We start from the raw sequence: 20,108 nt of genomic DNA, 5'->3' as shown, positions 1-20,108 counted from the left end.
GCTGATCATGGTTTCGTGCATCGTTGCATCTGCCCTTTCCAGGGAACACAAGAACACGCAGTAATCTAGACAACTTAATCCAGATATTTTAATCAAATCCGCAAATTCGTTTGAAGAACCAAATTAGCCAGAGATCAGTTATCAGGGTTAGAAGATCTGGAATCTATCAAATCATCTCAGATGATGTATTAAGCGAGGTACGATGAACGAGCCCCTGGTGTGGAGTTCATGCCATCAAGTCTTTGAAGAGACACGCGACTCAACTACGAAAACTAAGCAGAATAAGCTGTATTTCGAGAAGTTGGATATTCGTGTTTGTCAATGAGATGTGCTTATTTTGCATTTGGATGTCTACACACTACTGCTCACTTCTTCAACTCGCAACTCTCCAGTTATTATAAATGATTTCATTGCCAGAAAAAGGAAAATAAACGCCTTTATAAATTAATATAAATCTGTTTTGTAGGTTTGGCCCTCTATAAAGTAAATGCATTTAAAATGGAAAAAAATCTTTGGAGATCAGATCACCAGCAGGAGTGACTTTCAGACAGCTGAAGAGAAGCACCAGTGTGACACATTTGAATATTTATTTGAATAGGTACAGAGCCTGTAGTCTATGTCCAACAGGATAGGTATACCATCTATTTTTTCTTTTGAAACTACATATTTGCAAACAAGGAATGCTGTTGGGGAGGGTGGGCTGTAAATAAAACATAATGTAGCCATCAAGAGGTTATGCAAAATAGAGACAGCTCTACAGTCAACTAAAATTAAGAAACAAAAGGATGGTAAACCTAAACAGCGCTTTCATACTGTTACCTGTACGTGCTTTAGGATGAAGGCACAGCACAGTCTGCCAGAGACACGCTCAACACTGAACATGAATATCTACAAATAAAGATGGACTCTGTATTTGCACTACAAGTAGGAGCTTAAGTTTTGTCCATCTTGCTAATGTTCACACACCTGCAATGTGCAAAACGGTGGAGAATTGCTTGTTGGTGAGGGGCATAAATGGGCAGAAAAAAAAAAAAAAAAAAGAAAAGTCACAAACATTACAGTAGGTACTTTTAAAAATAAAGAAAAAAAAAAATAAAACAGCTTACACTTACAAAACTAAAACCCACTAAAATGAACTATGCCGCAGTTTAGCACATGCAAAGGATATGTCTGAAACCTCGCACACATAAAACACCTCCCCACATGATCAAAGCCATCGGGCCGCAGACGGAGCCGGATTTATTCCCAAGAACAGAAAAGGGGGAAACTCATCATGAAAGCAGAGCACTTAATTAATGTACAATAGCCCGGGTCTGTGCAAAGGTACAACAGTGCACAATGTGTATTACATGTATTTACACCAGCACTGAAAAATAAAAGCTCAAACGGGGGAAGATGAGGAAAAAAAAAAAAAAAAAAAACACTGGGACAAAACGCACGTCCCCAACAACCTCCTCGACGCAACACCCAAAACTCAGTCCAGTGTCATCAACACTAAATAATAGTTAAAAGAAAAGGGAAAAATTAAAGTCATGACATTGTCTTCTTTAGATCACTGATGTCCAGTCATTCCACTGAAGGTGATTTATTTTAATTATTACTCGTTTAGCCTCCTCTTCCAGGCTATTCCACAATTTCCCGTTGAATTGGTCACCTTCCACACGATGTCGACTCGCTGCGTTCGTTACATTCAGTCCTGCGTTTCTCCAGTCAGTCAAGCGCACACACGCACACACACATACACACACGTGTCACGTCCATTCAGTTGCGCACACGCAGCACAGAGATGTGCCGCTGGACTGCGGCGTGAAGGGAGAGGGCTCTGGCCTGCTGGGTCCGTTCTCCAGCATATCAGATGAACGCGGCCCCTCAGCTCAGGGGCCACTCACACACACACACACACACACACACATGCCTCAGGCCACCTCGGAAGTGTGTTCGCGTCTCTTTGTTGTTGGCGTTGGTGGTGAGGTTCTCCTTTAGCGTTCTTACCTCAGATTATTCACGTGAGACGTCTTCATTATTCCCATTGGTTCGGTTTGGTTTTGTTGAAAAGACACGCGTTCGGTTTAGATGGTCGTGTTTTGAAACGTAGTAGTCAGCCACTCACTCTCACTCGCTCGCATCCACTCAAAGCCGTCTCAAACGCCGTCTGGACGCTTCCTTCAGAAGGAACTCCACTCAATTTCTCTTGGATTAGATGCAGCTGGATCCCATCAGCCAAGCACAACGGATCTAATATTTCTCACACTCTCTCGCGCTCTCTCTCGCTCGCTCTCTCTCTAATTATTTTTTTTAATGTTGAACAGAGTGCTGCATCACAAACAAAACTCCAGATTTCCCCGTCGTGTCTAGAACTGGAAGCCTTCTGCTGGCACGTTGGTGGAAGAATTGAAACTGTATGTTCCTCCTTGGATCGCTTCGGGAACCAGGTTGGAGTCCTCGTCGATCTGAAAGGAAGGAAAGCCAATGAGAATCATCAAGAGCTGCATTTGACTTCAAGAACAAATCTGACTGTTCATGAGGGAATCACTTGAGGATCACTGAAGAGTCCACAAAAATAAACATTTACATTAACAGATATACACTTGTTCTCCTCATTGCTCTGCAGTCAAAAGAAAAAAACAAAACAGGTCACAGCATACGTCAAAGAAATGTGCAGAAACTTACATCATCAGATGAGAAGAACTGATCAATTATTTCATAAGCCAGTTTGTAGATGTCCTCATTCTCGTGGTTCTGCAGTTGCTCGATTTTCTCCAAACCTTAGCAAAATGATCAAAATTCATCCTCAAAAACACTTCCCACAGTAAGAGATTTGTAAAAGTGACTGAATTAATCTGAAGTTATGATATTAATTGGCGTATACAGTTGAGGTGATCAAGAGTAATGACTAGTGTGGGACAGGCTAAAGGCAATATTTTAGTATGGCTGAATTTTTATTTCCAAAAAAACAAACATTTGAACGATCCTGACACGATTCATAATTCTCAAGATATCTTCTCAATATCGTAGAATTTTTTTTAATTAATGCAGAAGTTTAAAACGGTCACTAAACATCTGTAGTTTGGATATATTGTAACAATGAAATAGAATACAAGAATAAAGTTGTCATTAGAAAGCAGATATACTTGATCATTTGAAATTCAAACTTAACAGTTGGGGCTTTGTTGTGAAATGTACCAAATGGGAGGGTTTGCTGTATAGTCTACAGCATTAATTGAGAAATTGATTTGTTTATACCTTTAAGTCTGCATTGAACTAAAAATGTTTAATTAGGGCTGGGCGATATGGTCAAAAAAAAAAGAAAAAGAAAAAAAGACAACAATTTTTTTTCCCCATATCAGTCGATATCGATAATCACGATAAATGTCAAATCTTTTTTTATTTTTATTTTTTTAGCTCCACCCATCACCCTCTCTGCTCACCTCCACACTCCTCGATCAGGTTGGCGATGGTCTCAGCTTCATCATCAGCCATCTTGAGAATATTACTGAGCCCGTCCAGAACCACCTGCACCACCTGAGCGTCTTTGACGATCAGCAGGTTACAGAAGGGAGGAATCACCTGCTGCTGGATCAGGTACGCCACCTACAGGACGAGACCACAGCATCCGAATACTGCCTCTTTTCCATGTGTGCATGTGTGTATGAGCGAATAACACACCTGATCCTTTCTGCCGCTGATGGTCAGGTTGCTGATGGCCCACGCCGCCTCCTTCTGAGTGCCAAAATCTCCCTGTGAGACACAGCACCAACATTTAAAGTCAATACCAGTGATCATTCCCCATTCTCTACCAATGTTAACAGCACTGCAAAAACTAAAGTGCTACTGGTATCTACACTACCAGTCAAAAGTTTTTGAACTTTGATTTTTAATGTTTTTAAAGAAGTCTCTTCTGCTCACCGAGCCTGCCTTTATTTGATGCAAAGTAGCAAGTACCATTTAAAATAACTTTTCAATGTGAATATTTTTCTAGTGTCCTTCCTAATATTTTGATTTGCTGTTCAATAAACACAATATATGCTATACTTTGCACCCCGTGAGATCTAAATGTCATTGTTTTTAAGTACAATGAAGTCAATGAAGTGCGCTCCGGTCACCAACCTTATCTAGCAGCAGAATAATCATGGGCACTAGATTGGCATCAATGACGGCCTGAACCTGCTGCTGGTTTCCTGCTGTGATGTTGGACAGGAACCACACGGCCTCCTGCAGGAGCATAAGATTAGACTCATTAAACCTCATCAGAGCCGATGAGCGTGTGTGAGAGCCGCGCGGTCGGATCAGATCGCAGGGCGTGTGTGACGGGTCACGGGCCCTGCTGAGACTGTGGCGCCGGCGGCTGAGGGAGAGGATGATAGCGAGGCTCTAATCATCAGCTGGACCGCAGAGAAGCCTCTGTGTGAGCGGCCGCCTCAGATGCACTCCTGTATCAGCACTGATCTCTGACACCCCCACCCTCAGACACACACACACACACACACACACCCCATTACATAAACTACACTTTAAACATTAACCTAAACATTGTTCTGTTCAGCATTCACTCACGCCAGCGCCACACCTCAGCTGTCATCATATCCAACACAAGCACATCATTTATGCCTTGATATCGCTTCTGGGAGCATCTAGAGATCTGCATTTCACCCCAAAATAAATATAAGAAATATTTCACAAAGACAATAGTACTGACCCTAAAAACAAGCTTTAACATGCTCAAAATAAAATAAACCCTCCGAACTCCGTAGACTGAAACTAGGGCTGGATGATATGGCCTAAATTTATATCACGATATATTTCTTCATTTCGGTCGATACGATATAATTCCAATATCGATATGAACAATAAAAAAATAAAAAAATAAAGCCTCAGAAAAAAAAAAAATGCCAAAAACTCCCACAATGGATGTCTGTACCTACAAACTTCTGAAATATGAATTTACCAAGTCTATGAAACTTTCTCCTATAAAACTATATAATATTTTAGAAATAAAAACTGTACAAATAAATAAATGTACACCTATTATTTGTATTTAGCCTTCATACAAACAAGTAGTTTATCCTGGCTGAAGCACTATTGTTTCAGTCTATAAGAATTAGCAGCCTATAGTTTAAAGAATATGAAACGTGCTCAGAGTTGCTGCAGAAAAAAATAAAATAATATTAATAATAATGCGATATATATTGATATTGAATTGTCCAGCCCTAGCTGAAAACAACTCATAAAAATCTCTCAATTATGGTAAAAAATTCACTTAAAGGTGCAGTGTGTACATTTTAGCGGCTTCTAGCGGTGAGGTTGTGAATTGCGCATAGAGAAGCTACGGTGGCCAACACAGGACAAAGATGTCATCGTCTGAGACAGCACAGAGTAGCCAGTGGTAAATTAAGGAATAAAATTTTATTTAATTATTCAGTAAACCGATATGTTAGAGCATGTAGAGCAGTTGTGGCTACTGTAGAAACACGGCAGCGCAAGACTTCCACGCAAGGCAATCTGTGGTGTACGCAGATGGAAATTGCTCATTCTAAGGTAATAAAAACATAAGTTCATTATGTAAGGTCTTTATACACCTCTAAAAACATAGTTGTGTATTATATTGCATTTCTATCAATAGACCCTCCTAAATATTACACACTGCATCTTTAAATTTACTCGAGGCAAAACAATTTGTTGGAGATTGAGGGGTGAAATGTGACCTGAGGATGCTGTGAGATTCACATGGGGCTTGTTACCTTGTTGATCTTCTCTTTGGGGTGTGTGAGGAGAGCTGGGAAGTGACCCAGAGCGTCACAGTTGAGCACCACCTGAGTCTGTTCATCAGTCCCCGTCACAATATTCCCCACCGCTCGCAGAGCCGCCGTCTGAGTTCATTAATAATAAAAAAAAAAAAAAAACACACATTACAGAGGCTACTCGTCATGTTAAAACATTTAAAAAAAAGTTTAGAGCATGTCTCTGAAGTGATCGATACAACATGCTCTTCCATACCTGAACTTTGACCTCCTGGTGGCTCAGTAAGGGGACGAGGTATGGAACGATCCCCGAATCAATGACCATCTGGATCTGCTCGTTGCCGGCGTCGGTGAGATAGGACAGCGCCCAAACCGTGTCCACCAGGATCTGCACAGAACAGAGTTAAATCTGCCACCCGAGCAGTGCATTCACAGACAGAGCAAGAGCAGCACTTACGTTGACATCAGTGTGGTGAATGAGCACGCACAGCGCAGGGAGAATCTGTACGAAGAAAGACAAGATCAAACAGAGCCAATCACACCTGCTATCAGCATGAATCTCTAGCAACTGATGAGGGGACAGTCAGCAGCAAATCACTGCATGTGAATGTGAGGACTACTACAGACAGTCTGCAACACTGAGTAGGGCTGCACAATTACAACTGATCAAGAAACAAAAGATGCCGTGATTAATCTTGAAGTTTTGAGAACTGTAAGTAACCGCAAACATGTATAATAAATGCATAAGCGCAATGACCAACCAGATTTACTTAAATTAGTTCAATATCAATCAGCGCAGGCTTATGGACTGAGCAGTACTCTTGTATTTATGATGAGCTCATGGGCGTAATACAGGTTTTAAAATTTTTTTACTAAAAATAACTGGGCAGTGCAGACCAGGGATGGAAATGAAAGTAGGATGGCAGCAAAATGCTACCAAAACAGGATGACTGCAAAATTTATATTATATAAATTCAATAAACTTGAAGTTAATCGCATTTCAGACACACATGGTCAATATTTGATTCACTTCTAACAAAAACACTTCTAAAGACCACAGCATGTCTTCAATACACAACGGCTTCATTCATGAATTAATTAGCATTTTAGAATGACTCTGTTAAGTGAACGATACAATGACACATTCATGAAGACAGTCACGTGAAACCACCTACTGGAGGCTTTAGTTTAGATTTAAAAGCATTTCATAGATCTATAATCAATTATTTAAACACTAATCTCATAACATTTTGCATTTGTGCTGTGCAAATGCGTTCATGCCACCTCTGAACATCAATTAAATAAAATCAAGACTGTTTAGTGCTAACAGCACTACTTTCTTACTATTCCAACTGAACTTGCTACAAAAAAAAAAAAAAAAAAAGACTAACCTTATTAATTGTATCAACGTCTAAAAACAGGTGCAATAAAAGGCAAACAGACAATGAGTTGTTATAATTGTGCAGCCCTAATTAGGAGTGTATAGTTGGAGAGAGACCACTGCAAACCAGCCAGCAGAACATTGTTCCTAATTAGCTAAATAACTAAAAATAAATTTAACATGTTTTACAGCAATGGCTGATTGTGCAGCTGGACAAGCCACACTAGCATTTACACTACCAGTGTGTTTGAGTGAGCAGATCACAGAAAGGTCTGAAGAGATTGCACCTGTTAGTAGCGGCTGCAAACGGGGCAAGAGGCTATCAGAGCCCGGTCACATGACTCCTGTCTAACACTCAGGTGCCGATTCTCAATTTTTAACTAATCAACTTGGAAAAGTGGCTACAACATGATTCAAGTAGCATTTTCTTTATTAACCCTGTAGTTAAAGAAAATTCTATTCCAAGTGCAACACACATGACGTTGTCAACATGATGTAAATGTTAAACAAATCACTTGTTAAACATCTTTGCAGAAAAGATGCATGAACTACAACTACATCTTGTACAAACTTGTCTTATACATGTTCAGAAATAATACAAGGAAAATGCTTTAAAACAAATCTCAAAACTCAAGGTGATTCAAATTCAAAATGACTGAAGGTATAACAGTAGACTATTAACTATAAATGTTCTGTTGAAACAATGAACAGCAGCTTTCAGTCTGTCAGCATGATGCAAACATGAAATATCAGACGTACAGTAGTAGTTACAGGTTATTTGATTGCGCTGCTTTTCCAATGTTTTTTCTGTGTAAACATGGATGCGTTTGACTGCTGCGCTCGCGTCTCATGCAGCGTCTCATGCATGAAACAAGGGCTGCTCGATTATGGCAAAAACATAATCGATTATTTTCATCAATATTGTAATCACGATTATTAGTGGGCCATATAACCAAAAAAAAAAAAAGTCTAAAGTATTCAGTTAACAGCCTATAGAAATTGAATAATCAAATGTAAAATAAAACAGCATAGTCTTCACTGTAAGAATTAAACTTCCTTTGTTTCTTATTAAAGCTAAAAGACCTTCTGTGAAGAGCAGTGTGCAATTTTGTCTTTTGTTGTCTGAATAAATTGCCCCTATTATGGGTAATGAAAAGTTCATATTTTGGTTTTGGTAGTCCAACAACAGGTTGACATGCATGCAAGGTCAAAAAACACTTTCGTTGTCTTATAATATGCATTTATTTTTACCTTACTTGCTAAATGACTCCCAAACGATTCGTTTAATGATTCATTGATTCAGGATGTTTTCATTCACTTAGAGCTGTGTTACACACGGCATGAAAGATACTTTTCAAAAATCCCTAATAGTGGCACTTTAATCATGTGCGCCGGTTTGGATCGTTCTTTTCTCTTTACGGTTATCACTGGCATATTGGCAAAGTGCCTAATTCTAATGTTTGGTAATATTTATATTTTTTCGAAAAATCTAGGAATGTTAGGGTTACAATGACAAAACATTAAATGTGAATTATTAAAATCTGAAAATTGGCCCAGCCCTAGGTGCGAGCTCACTCTATGATCACAGATGCGTCAGACTCATACCTCCTGGATGGTCTCCATGGGCGGGGGCGGGTCCTTGTGGCGGCACAGGTTGACCATGACCCAAGTGACGTTGCGGAGGAAGGTGATGGGTATGGAAGGGCTGATGAAGGACAGGAGAGGCTTAACCACTCCCAGACTGATGACGTAATCTCTGCACTGAGGACCATCACCTGTAACAGCACAGCGATCATTCATCTGACACAGCACTCCTATCCCATCAGCCTCTGATCACGAGACCGAACACAACCAGCGAAACATGAGCACCCATCAATCACTTCGTCGCTTTACATGGTGTTCGCCATCAGACAAACCCCTTGATATTCAGTGCGCACCATGAGTGTGACGTGTGTCGAACCACACGACAATCAGGACGAGAAGCACAACTGCGGAGATGAATAGTGTGGCAATGACCTACCATCAGAAACTCAACACTACATGCTGGATCTTTGACAACGACCGGTTGACTCGTGTCAAATCCCATCAGCTCGTGATAACTCTCCAGCACATAAAGTAACAACCTTGCAAAGTTAATCACTTACCGATGATGTTCCCTAAAGCCCAAACTGCCTGCTCGCACACGTTCTGGTGCGGAGAATGCAGCAGCCGCAGGAACAGAGGAACCGCATCTACACAAGCACACAGATAAAGAATGAGACACAAGTAAACACAGACTCTCACTGAGAATTAACTGTTAAATATCTAAAATATTTCTAGTTTTGGTCAACTGTAGTTATCATTTTCAGATTGTTACTTGGAATCCAGCCAACCTAAAGTGCATAATCAGGGGTGCACATGAGAGATGCGCATGCACAACCAAAACAAAGCGCTGGGTAAGTTCAGACCGCTCTTTTGCATACAACATGGTTGACAGCCGTTAAAGGGTTAGTTCACCCAAAAATGAAAATTAGCCAGTGTTTTACTCTCCCTCTAGGCATCCTTTGGGTATATGACTCTCTTCTTTCAGATAAATCCAATCGGAGTTATATTAAAAATGGTCCTGGCTCTTCTAAGCTCTATCATTGCAGTCAGCAGGTGTTTCTGTTCAACAGTCCACAAGACGTCAAATAAAGCGTGTGCATTCATAATAAAACACGCCTCACACGGCTCCGGGGCATGAATAAAGGCCTCCTGTAGCGAATCCATGCAGTTTTGTAAGAAAAATAACCATATTTCAAACGTAATAAACATCTCTCTCTAACTGTGGTGCGCAGAAGTCGTTCCGGCGGATGATTAACGAGAGACTCTGCGCATTGCGTACATATTCTGCTGTTCTGTGGGCACGGATTTCCGGGTCTCGTCTTTTTCTCTTACAGATGACTTGCAGGACCCTGCATGTTATGGCACTAAATTAGTTTTAATTGTTTAACCACCACAGCGTCTTGTCTCCATTGGCAACATGCACGATTTGTGTGGATTGCAAGTGATATTGTAATTTTCTCTCTTTTTTCTTGTCTTCACCACCTGGCTACTGTTGTAAAATGTTGAGGAACTCAAATAAAAAAATTAAATAAAGTAAAAAAGACTACAAGTGACGTCACTTGCGGAAGCACAAGTGTCTGCAAGTGCAAGTCCGCAGCCAGACCCTCTTGACAAAAGAACTGGAAATTACACAAATGTGAAAGTGAATCTAGTGCACGTTATCAGCGGCCTAAACTCACAGCACATGCAGAGATGGAGTTTGTGCGGAGCTGCATTTACAGCAAACAGAGACTCACAACAGTATCATGGAGTAAGAGAACGCAGTGCCTTGCTTGACTCTGAAACATTTCTATCTAAATATTTAATCTCATATCTAAATTAGTCTCATTAACTGCATTTTGAAACCTTAAGCACTTGGTAAAAAAAAACAATAAAAAAAAAAAACTCAAGCTGCTGCTTTAAATGAGTCGCCTCATTGATTTGTTTTAAAGGACTAGTCAACCATCACTTATGATCTCCGGTCAGTTTCTGCTATTAGGCACGTGCAGATCTTTAATCAGAGCGAAAGCTCAAGTAGTGAAAGCGGTATTGAACATTTCTGTCTAGCACAACAGATGCTAAAACACTTTTGTCCTACAATGCATGAACTAGGATTCTGAAAACAAAGTAGTGAACAAATGTGAGAGCATCAGGTATACGTACTGGACTGCACCACGGCCTGAGTCTGCTCAGATGTGCCCGATGCGATGTTGGTCAAGGCCCAGGCCGCCTCAAACTGCAGAGATGGGCTACAGAACAGAGAGGGGCAAAGACAAATTATTAACATGAGAAAAATATATGCGGAACAAAAAAACCACAGCGACTCAGTCGGTCACATGACACGGGTCATACTTGTCATCTCTATCCAGACAGTGCACCAGGATGGGCAGAATACCAGACTTGATCAGGTCGTCTATGGGAGGGTTGCGGTCACTCGACAGCAGCTTCCTGCAAGATGAGGTCAACAATACTCAACAGGATGTGTCACACAGCAAGAAGTCACATACTACAGCAAACACAGGAGCAGTCAGAGGAAACTCTTACAAAACGCTTGACTGCCATTACAAAGCATCACGATGAATATGAGCCGCTACTCACCTGGCGGCCTGAACGGCGCTGAGCTGAATGCCCTGGTTATCACTGGTCGCATTCTACAAACATTCATCAAACACCTCATTATACAGACAAACAAGCCATTTCATCAAGACAGACAAAAACTACTAGGGTGAATCTCATGAAACGTCCATGACTCTTAAGCATTTACAGGGTCCTTGCACCTTTTCCAAAGTCAAATTCAAGCATTTTCAAACTTCTCCAGCGCTTTACAACTGCGGTAGTGGTAGTAGATTTTTATTTAATGCCATGTCAGCATCTTAGGCTATTTTCATAGCAAAAACAATTCTACAACTGCGGTAAATTACATGTTTACACACATACGTGTTCTTTACTTTAAATCAGAAGTTATTAAGCTATTAAAAACCACCTGTCATGATGGCATTTCACATGAACATTTTCAAGCCAATGCTCACTAGGGGTGCGCCGATCCGATATTCAGTAACGGTATCGGCTCCGATATTGGCATTTTCAGGCAGATCGGGGTATCGGTCAGAGGAGACCAATCCAAATCCGATATAATGCTTATATTATTGTGTTACTGTTAAGCCCCACAAAAGCCATAAACACAAAACACCATGAAGTTTTAGTGCACCATATTTCAAGTGTTCTGAAGCCGTTCCACAGTTTAATGTGAGGTACAGATGAATATTTGTCAAGTTGTCAAACTCTTCTCTCCGCTGCGTCTGTCTGTCATCCTCTACTCAGCGTTCAAACTGCGTGCCGCGTTCAGCTACTAGAGTCAAGATGATGAAACTCTCTGCAAGATTATTAAATGTTCCTAATATTATACTTCCTGTAAATAAAGATAAATGGTTTTGCATAAAAGGACGTTATCTTCGTGCGGTTTTCAAAATCGTGTAGTGTCTGTTAGATCACAACACTGGACTAGAGAGCTCCATGTTCTCAACGAGCACAGTAACTGCAATTTAAAACCGTTAATAGAAAAGGCTCAAACTATCGCACAGATTCAATACACGACGCATTAATCTCTCTTCACTTTGTGCTTTGAACCTTTCTATGCGGAGCGCTGTGACTCAGTGTTCCTTCAAGCTCATCATTCTGCACTCGGGATGCTCATCAGCGCTTTGTGCCGCTCTGTATTTGGAGCCTTTCGTATCATAATACTTTTGCACAATGAAAGATTGTTTATAGAATTATATAGGCATTCATTTGTTGTTTTTCCATTACAATAAAGTTGTCTATATTTAGTAGATTGTGTGTAACCAAAAAAAAAAAAAAAGTCACGATCAGGTCAACACACATTGAGGTATAAAAATTCAACACCAATTTATATAAAAAAAAAAAAAAAAACACTGCCCAGGTATCGGATCGGTATCGGCAGATACACAGATACCGGATCGGGATCAGTTCTGAAAAAGTGGTATCGAGGCACCCCTAATGCTCACTGAACAGGCAACCTCCGGGCATGTTTTTATCTCCCGCTCGTTTCATCAGAGAGCGCAGGGCAATAAAGACGTCCGATAACACTGCTGCCACACACACAGACTCGAGCAGGGTTTTTTCGTTTTATGCAAAAGGCAAGTGTAATTAGGCTTATTTTATCTAAAAAGTGAACTATTCAAGTAATAACGTGAATTATTCTGAAACCGATGCAATAATTTCAAGCACTTTATTCAAAATCCAAGCACTTTTCGAAACCTTAAACACTACATTAAAATGTAAGCATTTTTGAGGATTTCAAGCAGCCGTACGAACCCTGCATTTACTCAACGGAGGAAATCTGAGCAATAGGGGAAGTTGTGAGCATCTCACTTAGGGTCTATTTACACTTCATGCGTTTTCTCAGATTTGTTAAAACACTTAGCCACATTAAGGCACCTCTGCAAAACAAATATGAATCTGATCTTCAATTCTCCTGCTATAGGGTAAACGTACCATTAAACGCTTCCATTTTTGAGCTCAGATTATAAAAAGAAACTTCACCTTCACGTCAACCAATTGATGTGTTTGTTGCTATATTCCTCCTGTAATTTGAAGTCAATTAGATCGTCGCACACCAAGAAACGAGTCTCCATGTGTTCACGGTCTGGAGGCCATTTTGAAAGCTGTCTAAAAACTTTCACCAAAAGAGGACCTCCTCAAATGTGCATTTCTTAGACGTTTAAGCCTTTATTTTGGGTAAGGCTCACTACTTATTGTAAAATTAAGAGATTAATGTTCAGACTTTTGCATATTATAACCTGGAACTTGGATGTGGGAAATAATTACATTAGATCCAAAAGATAGTTTTAGCAACACAGCGCAGATGCTACAGAACACAGTTAGCTGACTAGCTGTATAAGATCGTGTGCTACGCTAACATATTACTTCACAGGCATTACTGGCTCGTACTTTTACATCCATAATATTATGAATTGACAGTTTATTGCTGGTCTGTGGTTTTACAGTGCTGTAATTTTAAAAATTTCATATTTTAAGGTGAGCCTAAAGGGTGCACTACCATGAAAATCACACAGCTTCAGTGTGACATCAATAAGAAAAAGTATAATTTCATAGATAATTACTAATAGTTGTTCATATTAAAATGTGTATGAACTTAATACATGACCTAGACTATTTATTTAGCAAAATCCTGTCATTTTAATAAATATTAAATGAAATGTATTAAAAATAGTTGCTGCTCCAATTAAGCTCAGTGTCTCTCTTTAAGCTCTTCCACACTGAACGTCTGTAAATACTTCATAAACAGACTTTACATATTGACTGATGGTTGTCACCTTAAGTTAATCTTTATAAAATGATTAATAACTTTTCACAGCTTTAAGATGACAAAATCTACACGTAACTATAGTTCATGCCCAAAGATGAAAGAGGCATGTCCTCCGTATAAAGTAGGAGCATCCATTAGAAACCTGTCGCATCGGTCCAGGAAAAAAGCGACTAAAGGCTGGAATACACTACACGACTTAATTTGAACAGATTTGTACTGACTTCGTAAATGGTCATGAAGGAAAACTGAGCATCATACACTAAACGACTGAAGATCACAAACTCACTCAGAAATGTGTGCATTGTTGCAAGGAGACACATGACAAATGAAAACAATATGCGTTCTAAAATCTGCTGAAAATATCAAACATGTTTGATCTCCTCTAACTGGATGGAATCAGAGTCTGAAGCTAAAAAACTGGAGGCTGTGGCATTCATACACTACGTGATATCAGCTCAAATCCACAGATTTATATATTTTTGGATTGACTTTGTACCTTCAAATAAAATATTTTTCAATTATTCTTTACAAAGGTTGTTTAAAATAAACAATTAAACATGATGTGAGCTTAAAGGGAACAGGGGAAGGGTACAGAAATGTACCCATTAAGCACAGCCAGACTTTTTGCATTTAATGATGTATATCTTAAATCAAAATGCTTTTTTCCATTTAAAATAAAATTAAATATTAGATATATAAAGATGCAATGCTGAACGGTGCGTTTCATTTGTGTCAATTAGCAGAAGAGAGACGCTCATCTCCGGTGGGCCGCATCAGTGCAGCGGTGCTGTGGTATCTGGCTGCCGGGAGCTGGTAGCTGAAACACTCACAACTTTCACTTTTTGCAGTTTTGGGAGGAGTAAAATTTACACGTGTGGCTTTAACAAGCAGACCAGGGCTCCAGAGGGGAAAAAATACAAATAAAAATAAAGCAAGGAGCCATTGGCTCCTATAAGGAAAAAAAAAAAAAACTTAAGGCGCTAAAATTAAGTGCCACAGAATAAACGTTTTATTTTATTACTTTTTAACTTTAACATTTCAGTCATACTGTCGTGTCTCATCTTTTCTTGACCGTAGGTGACCTGGGAAATAAGGTTCACTTAAAGTGAAAGTTCTAGTACTGTAGGCTCTCTTATAAAATAGCCTCACTTTTGACGTTGATTCATGTTCATTATGTACTACAGTAGTAAAGAGAACGATAATGGGTTCACCTGCCGCTTGAACTGAGGTGCTAAAGCGATCGCACCTGCCACATTAAAGAGCACCAAAACCACTTTTGTTGTTTGAATTTCGTTATGAATTTGGCATAATTTTAAAGCTGATAACGTTACTTTGTTTATTAAAAAGTAACAAAGCACAAAGCTTTTTGCGACTACTGGACAGCAAGTGTGCTTCAAATATTAACAGAACACAGAGTAAGATCTTGATAAGAAGCCGCCATATTAGTAATGATTATAAATGAGAATTGTTAACGATATTGCCAATATCCACACAGCTGACAGCTTTACCTGTTGTAGTTTGTTCAAGTTGTGCACGAAATAGACTCTGCTTTCGTGCACTTGTACTTCGCACGACTCCGTCATTTCGATCTCTCTCACGCGGCACAACTGAGCAGTGTTTAGCAGGTGCGCGTCAGCGCTGCTGTGCTGCAGAGATGAGGACGGTTTTAAACTCTTTTCCACTAAAACTTTGATGCGCATCGTCTCAGTTTAATACGTGAACATAAAAGATGTGATAGCAAAACGATCAGGAAAAAGGGTGTTACATGACAATTTTTAAAGTCATAACATGTAAATATATGTAGTCCCTCAGCAAAAACTTCACTCGCACATTAATATTTTCGGTTGCAAATGCAATCATTTTAGTCGCGGTCTGGAGCCCTGCTGACGCAGTCACACTTGTCCAGTCGCTTCTGAAGTGCCTCTCAAACCACCTCCTGAAGTGGGCTGTGAGATAAGACTGCAATCAGTCTCAAACACAAGAGCATTAGCACCTGGTCTTTCCACGTTAGACAGCTCTCCGATCAAAGAAAACACAGTGGCCATGTGTAAACAGGCCCTTAAACCAGGAGCATCCGATCCTGCTCCTGAAGGGCCAATTAAACACAGCTAATCAAGGTCTTCAGAAGAGCACAGCTCAGACAAAACTGTGCTTCACATACTTCACAAGTTCAGTCTGTTCCTCTTCAGTTCAGCGGCTTGACCGAGTGGATTAAAGTTCACACTTTGTTCTGCTGTATGTGTTGCATTTAGTTTTCAGTTTAAAGATGATGCTGCTGTTAATGTTTGAGATTGTCAGCTGGATATACAGAGACTTTAACATTTTACACACATGAAAGATCAGCACCCACACCAAGTGATGTTGAAGGGTCAACTTAGAAATTAAATATATTCAAAATAAACTGGCGATTTTGAGTGGTATAATAAAAATTTAACTTTTTTTTAAATATTATTTTAAGCCTAAGTTTCCACAAAAATACTAAACTGAAATAAAAAAATAATAATTGTTTGTAACATCAATAAATGTTTCTTGAGAAGCAGATCAGGATTATTAGAGTCATTTCTAAAGAAGACTGGAGTAATGATGCTGAAAATACAGCTTCACAAGAATAAATTACATTTTATAATATTCACATAGAGAACATTATTTTAAATTGCAGTAATATTTCACATTATTACTGCTTTCTGTATTTTTGATCAAATATATGCAGTCTCGGTGCACAGAGGAGACTTCTTCCAGAAACCTTAATCTTAATCTGTTAAACTCTTTTAAAACATCGGTTGATTCAGTGCTGCAGTGTTGGGCTCAAGAGAAACGTTTGGTAGCACCACAGAAGTATTAAACCGTTCAAAGGGAATCAACCTATATAATGATTTTTCACTAGGACTTGAAATACTTAAAATATGTGTTACAATAAATAATGATTCTAAAATATTTTTTGTTATTTGAGCTGAACATGTTTTCATGAGAATCACATATTAAAAGGATTTTCTACTTTTAAAAATCATTTCATATTTTTATTTCAACACACAACTTACCTGCACTATTGCTTCAAGAGAAGTGTTTTGCTATTGTAAAAAAGAAAAGAGAAAAGTATTACTGTAATAACTGAAAACTCAACTCACTTGCTCAAGCACTTCATAAACATTAAGTGATGAAATAATCTGATTAAAAGAATAGATCTTACAGTTCTGAAGTCTCCATCTGCATCAGAATCGTCACAGATATCCTCGTGTGGCACGTTCCTCCGCTTCAGCAGGTGCTCGTCTCTCTTATTCTACAGGAATACACCAGGTATTAGCAAGCGTTTCAGTCCTTACATGAGCTCTTACAAAGTTCATTCTTAACCAGTGTGAACAATCTTACCTTTCTGAGCTCAACCACCACTTCCGTCCGCTGTCTTCTCATCGTCTGTACAGAAAACACCACGACAATCATTAATACTAATCAGTGAATTACTCGCACACCCTGGGATTAAACCATCAACTCTCCCAAATCTGTATGTAGGTCTATAGGTGACCCACCCAATCTACACAGACATTATGAAATGAAAGATCATTTTAACTGATAATGCCAGCCAGTGTTTCCAGCCCTTACTGCACTCGTTTCATATCAACAGACCTAATGTCTCTCTCAAGGTGAAGATGCAAAATGTTATGCATACATAATATAATACTTAAACTGAGCTGTAAATGATAAGGGGGCGTTCTGGGGAAAACCTGGATAATACAAGACTATTAAATAAAATATTTAAAAAAAACACCCACAATTAGGATCATTCTGCTTAACCTGAACCCATCAGAAAGACGATCAATACTCTTAATTATTGACTCACAAACACGTTTAGACGAGAGTCGCAGTGTGTTAATGAGTCTAGGGCGCTGTTTTGTGTAAATATGATGCAGTTAAAGTGATCTCGCTGCTAAACACAGGAGACAATCACACCGACCTCAGAAATGATACTGACTCTTAATAAAGCGCCTGTATGAGCCGTATGAACACAAACACGATGCAGAACCGCGTCCGGAGGATGTTGCTGTACAGCAGGCCAGCACTGAGCTCCTGCTAACACTCACATGACGGCCACTGCGAGGACTCAGACACGATAACCACACAAACTGAGTCCAGAATCACAAATCACGACCGATCCGAGCGTTTTCCGGCGCTCACTCTAATGACTGTTAATAAATACACACTTTAATGAAGAGCTGCGACGTGCGTTAGCTCGATGCTAACGGCTCACACGGCCAGCTAGCCGCGCGGCTAACACCTTCCCATCACACATTTGACTGATTTATCCGATCTATTCTCGTTTAAACGCTTATATCCGAAAATATTCGGCGGGTAGCGTGACATGAGCGCTCGATAGTGTATAATCTCTCGGTTATTTGAGAAGTGGCTGTAAATCTGCTCGACGTCACAGCGGCTTTACCTCCAGATCGCGCCCTTTATTCTTGAAGTTCTTCAGCCGCTGCTTGTCCAGTTTCTCGCTGTCGCTCATGTTTGCACTCATGTCTCTGTGTTGGTTTTATATGTAATTTTGATGTGCTTGTAGTTCTCCGGAGATGAATGTGTTCGCTCGGCTCTTGTAGATACCGGAATGTTTTATGCTAATGAGGCGCGGTGCATGCTGGGATTGCCGGTGGAGCGGCGCCGCCTCGCAGAGGACTGTACCACACGTTAGATCATATTTGGCTTGAGAAAGGCAACTTGCTGAAATGCTATTTAAACGTATTTGTTATTGTTATTATTGTTATTAGACTAATTTTATCAAGCTATAACCACCAAACTCAGCCAAAGACTTCAAAGGGACTTTTACTAGACCGTTCTGACTTTGGTATCTTTTCTTACTGATCAGATTTACGGTTTTCATAAAAATTAAGATTAAAAAAATCATAAAAATCCCATAGATTTACATTAATTGGTTAATTCAGATGAGCCAAGACTATTCAAACTCTATCTATCCATCCATCATCCGTCCGTCCATCCATCCATCCACCCATCCATCCATCTATCCATCTATCCATCTATCATCTATCTATCTATCTATCTATCTATCTATCTATCTATCCATCCATCCATCCATCATCCGTCCGTCCATCCACCCACCCACCCATCCATCCATCCATCCATCCATCTATCTATCCATCTATCATCTATCCATCCATCCATCTATCTATCTATCTATCTATCTATCTATCTATCTATCTATCTATCTATCTATCAATCTATCATCTATCCATCCATCTATCTATCTATCTATCTATCCATCCATCCATCCATCCATCCATCCATCCATCCATCCATCCATCCATCCATCCATCTATCTATCTATCTATCTATCTATCTATCTATCTATCTATCATTTATCTATCTATGCATCCATCCATCCATCTATCATCCATCCGTCCATCCATCCATCTATCTATCTATCTATCTATCTATCTATCTATCTATCTATCTATCTATCTATCCATCATCCATCCATCCATCCATCCATCTATCTATCTATCTATCTATCTATATATCCATCTGTCATCTATCTATCCATCCATCCATCCATCCATCCATCCATCTACCTATCCATCCATCCGTCTGTCTGTCTGTCTGTCTGTCTATCTATCTATCTGTCTATCTATCTATCTATCTATCTATCTATCTATCTATCTATCTATCTATCTATCTATCCATCCATCCATCCATCCATCCATCCATCCATCCATCCATCCATCCATCTATCTATCTATCTATCTATCTGTCATCTATCTATCCATCTATCTATCCATCCATCATCCGTCCGTCCATCCATCCATCTATCTATCTATCTATCTATCTATCTATCTATCTATCTATCTATCTATCTATCTATCTATCTATCTATCTATCCATCCATCCATCCATCCATCCATCCATCCATCTATCATCTATCTATCCATCTGTCTATCTATCTATCTATCCATCCATCCATCCATCCATCCATCCATCCATCCATCTATCATCTATCCATCCATCCATCCGTCCATCCATCTATCTATCATTCGTCCGTCCATCCATCTATCTATCTATCTATCTATCTATC

The 20,108-nt window shown here is 39.6% G+C and overlaps 1 protein-coding gene and 1 non-coding gene across 2 annotated transcripts; both read right to left on the bottom strand.

Moving 5' to 3' along the window:
* Positions 1-573: 573 nt before the first annotated feature.
* kpna4 (karyopherin alpha 4 (importin alpha 3)) lies at positions 574-18,659 on the bottom strand. The gene is made up of 17 exons (XM_058744435.1): positions 18,462-18,659; positions 17,396-17,440; positions 17,217-17,306; positions 17,068-17,097; positions 11,281-11,333; positions 11,035-11,130; positions 10,846-10,931; positions 9,264-9,350; positions 8,725-8,894; positions 6,196-6,240; positions 5,995-6,126; positions 5,739-5,867; positions 4,108-4,212; positions 3,667-3,738; positions 3,429-3,591; positions 2,671-2,765; positions 574-2,450 (listed from the first exon to the last, which is right to left on the bottom strand). Exons 1-17 carry the CDS (start codon positions 18,540-18,542, stop codon positions 2,352-2,354), a joined length of 1,578 nt encoding a protein of 525 aa, XP_058600418.1. The 5' UTR covers positions 18,543-18,659; the 3' UTR covers positions 574-2,351.
* On the bottom strand, positions 4,282-4,587 carry LOC131521041 (small Cajal body-specific RNA 7). Its single transcript, XR_009266188.1, has one exon. It is a non-coding gene; the product is annotated as a small Cajal body-specific RNA 7 (non-coding RNA).
* Positions 18,660-20,108: the final 1,449 nt, after the last annotated feature.

The sequence above is a fragment of the Onychostoma macrolepis genome, chromosome 15 (genome assembly GCF_012432095.1).
Source record: "Onychostoma macrolepis isolate SWU-2019 chromosome 15, ASM1243209v1, whole genome shotgun sequence".
NCBI classification, from domain to species: domain Eukaryota; kingdom Metazoa; phylum Chordata; class Actinopteri; order Cypriniformes; family Cyprinidae; genus Onychostoma; species Onychostoma macrolepis.
The sequence above is the reverse complement of the archived record's forward strand: the minus strand, read 5'-3'. Positions and strand labels throughout refer to the sequence as shown.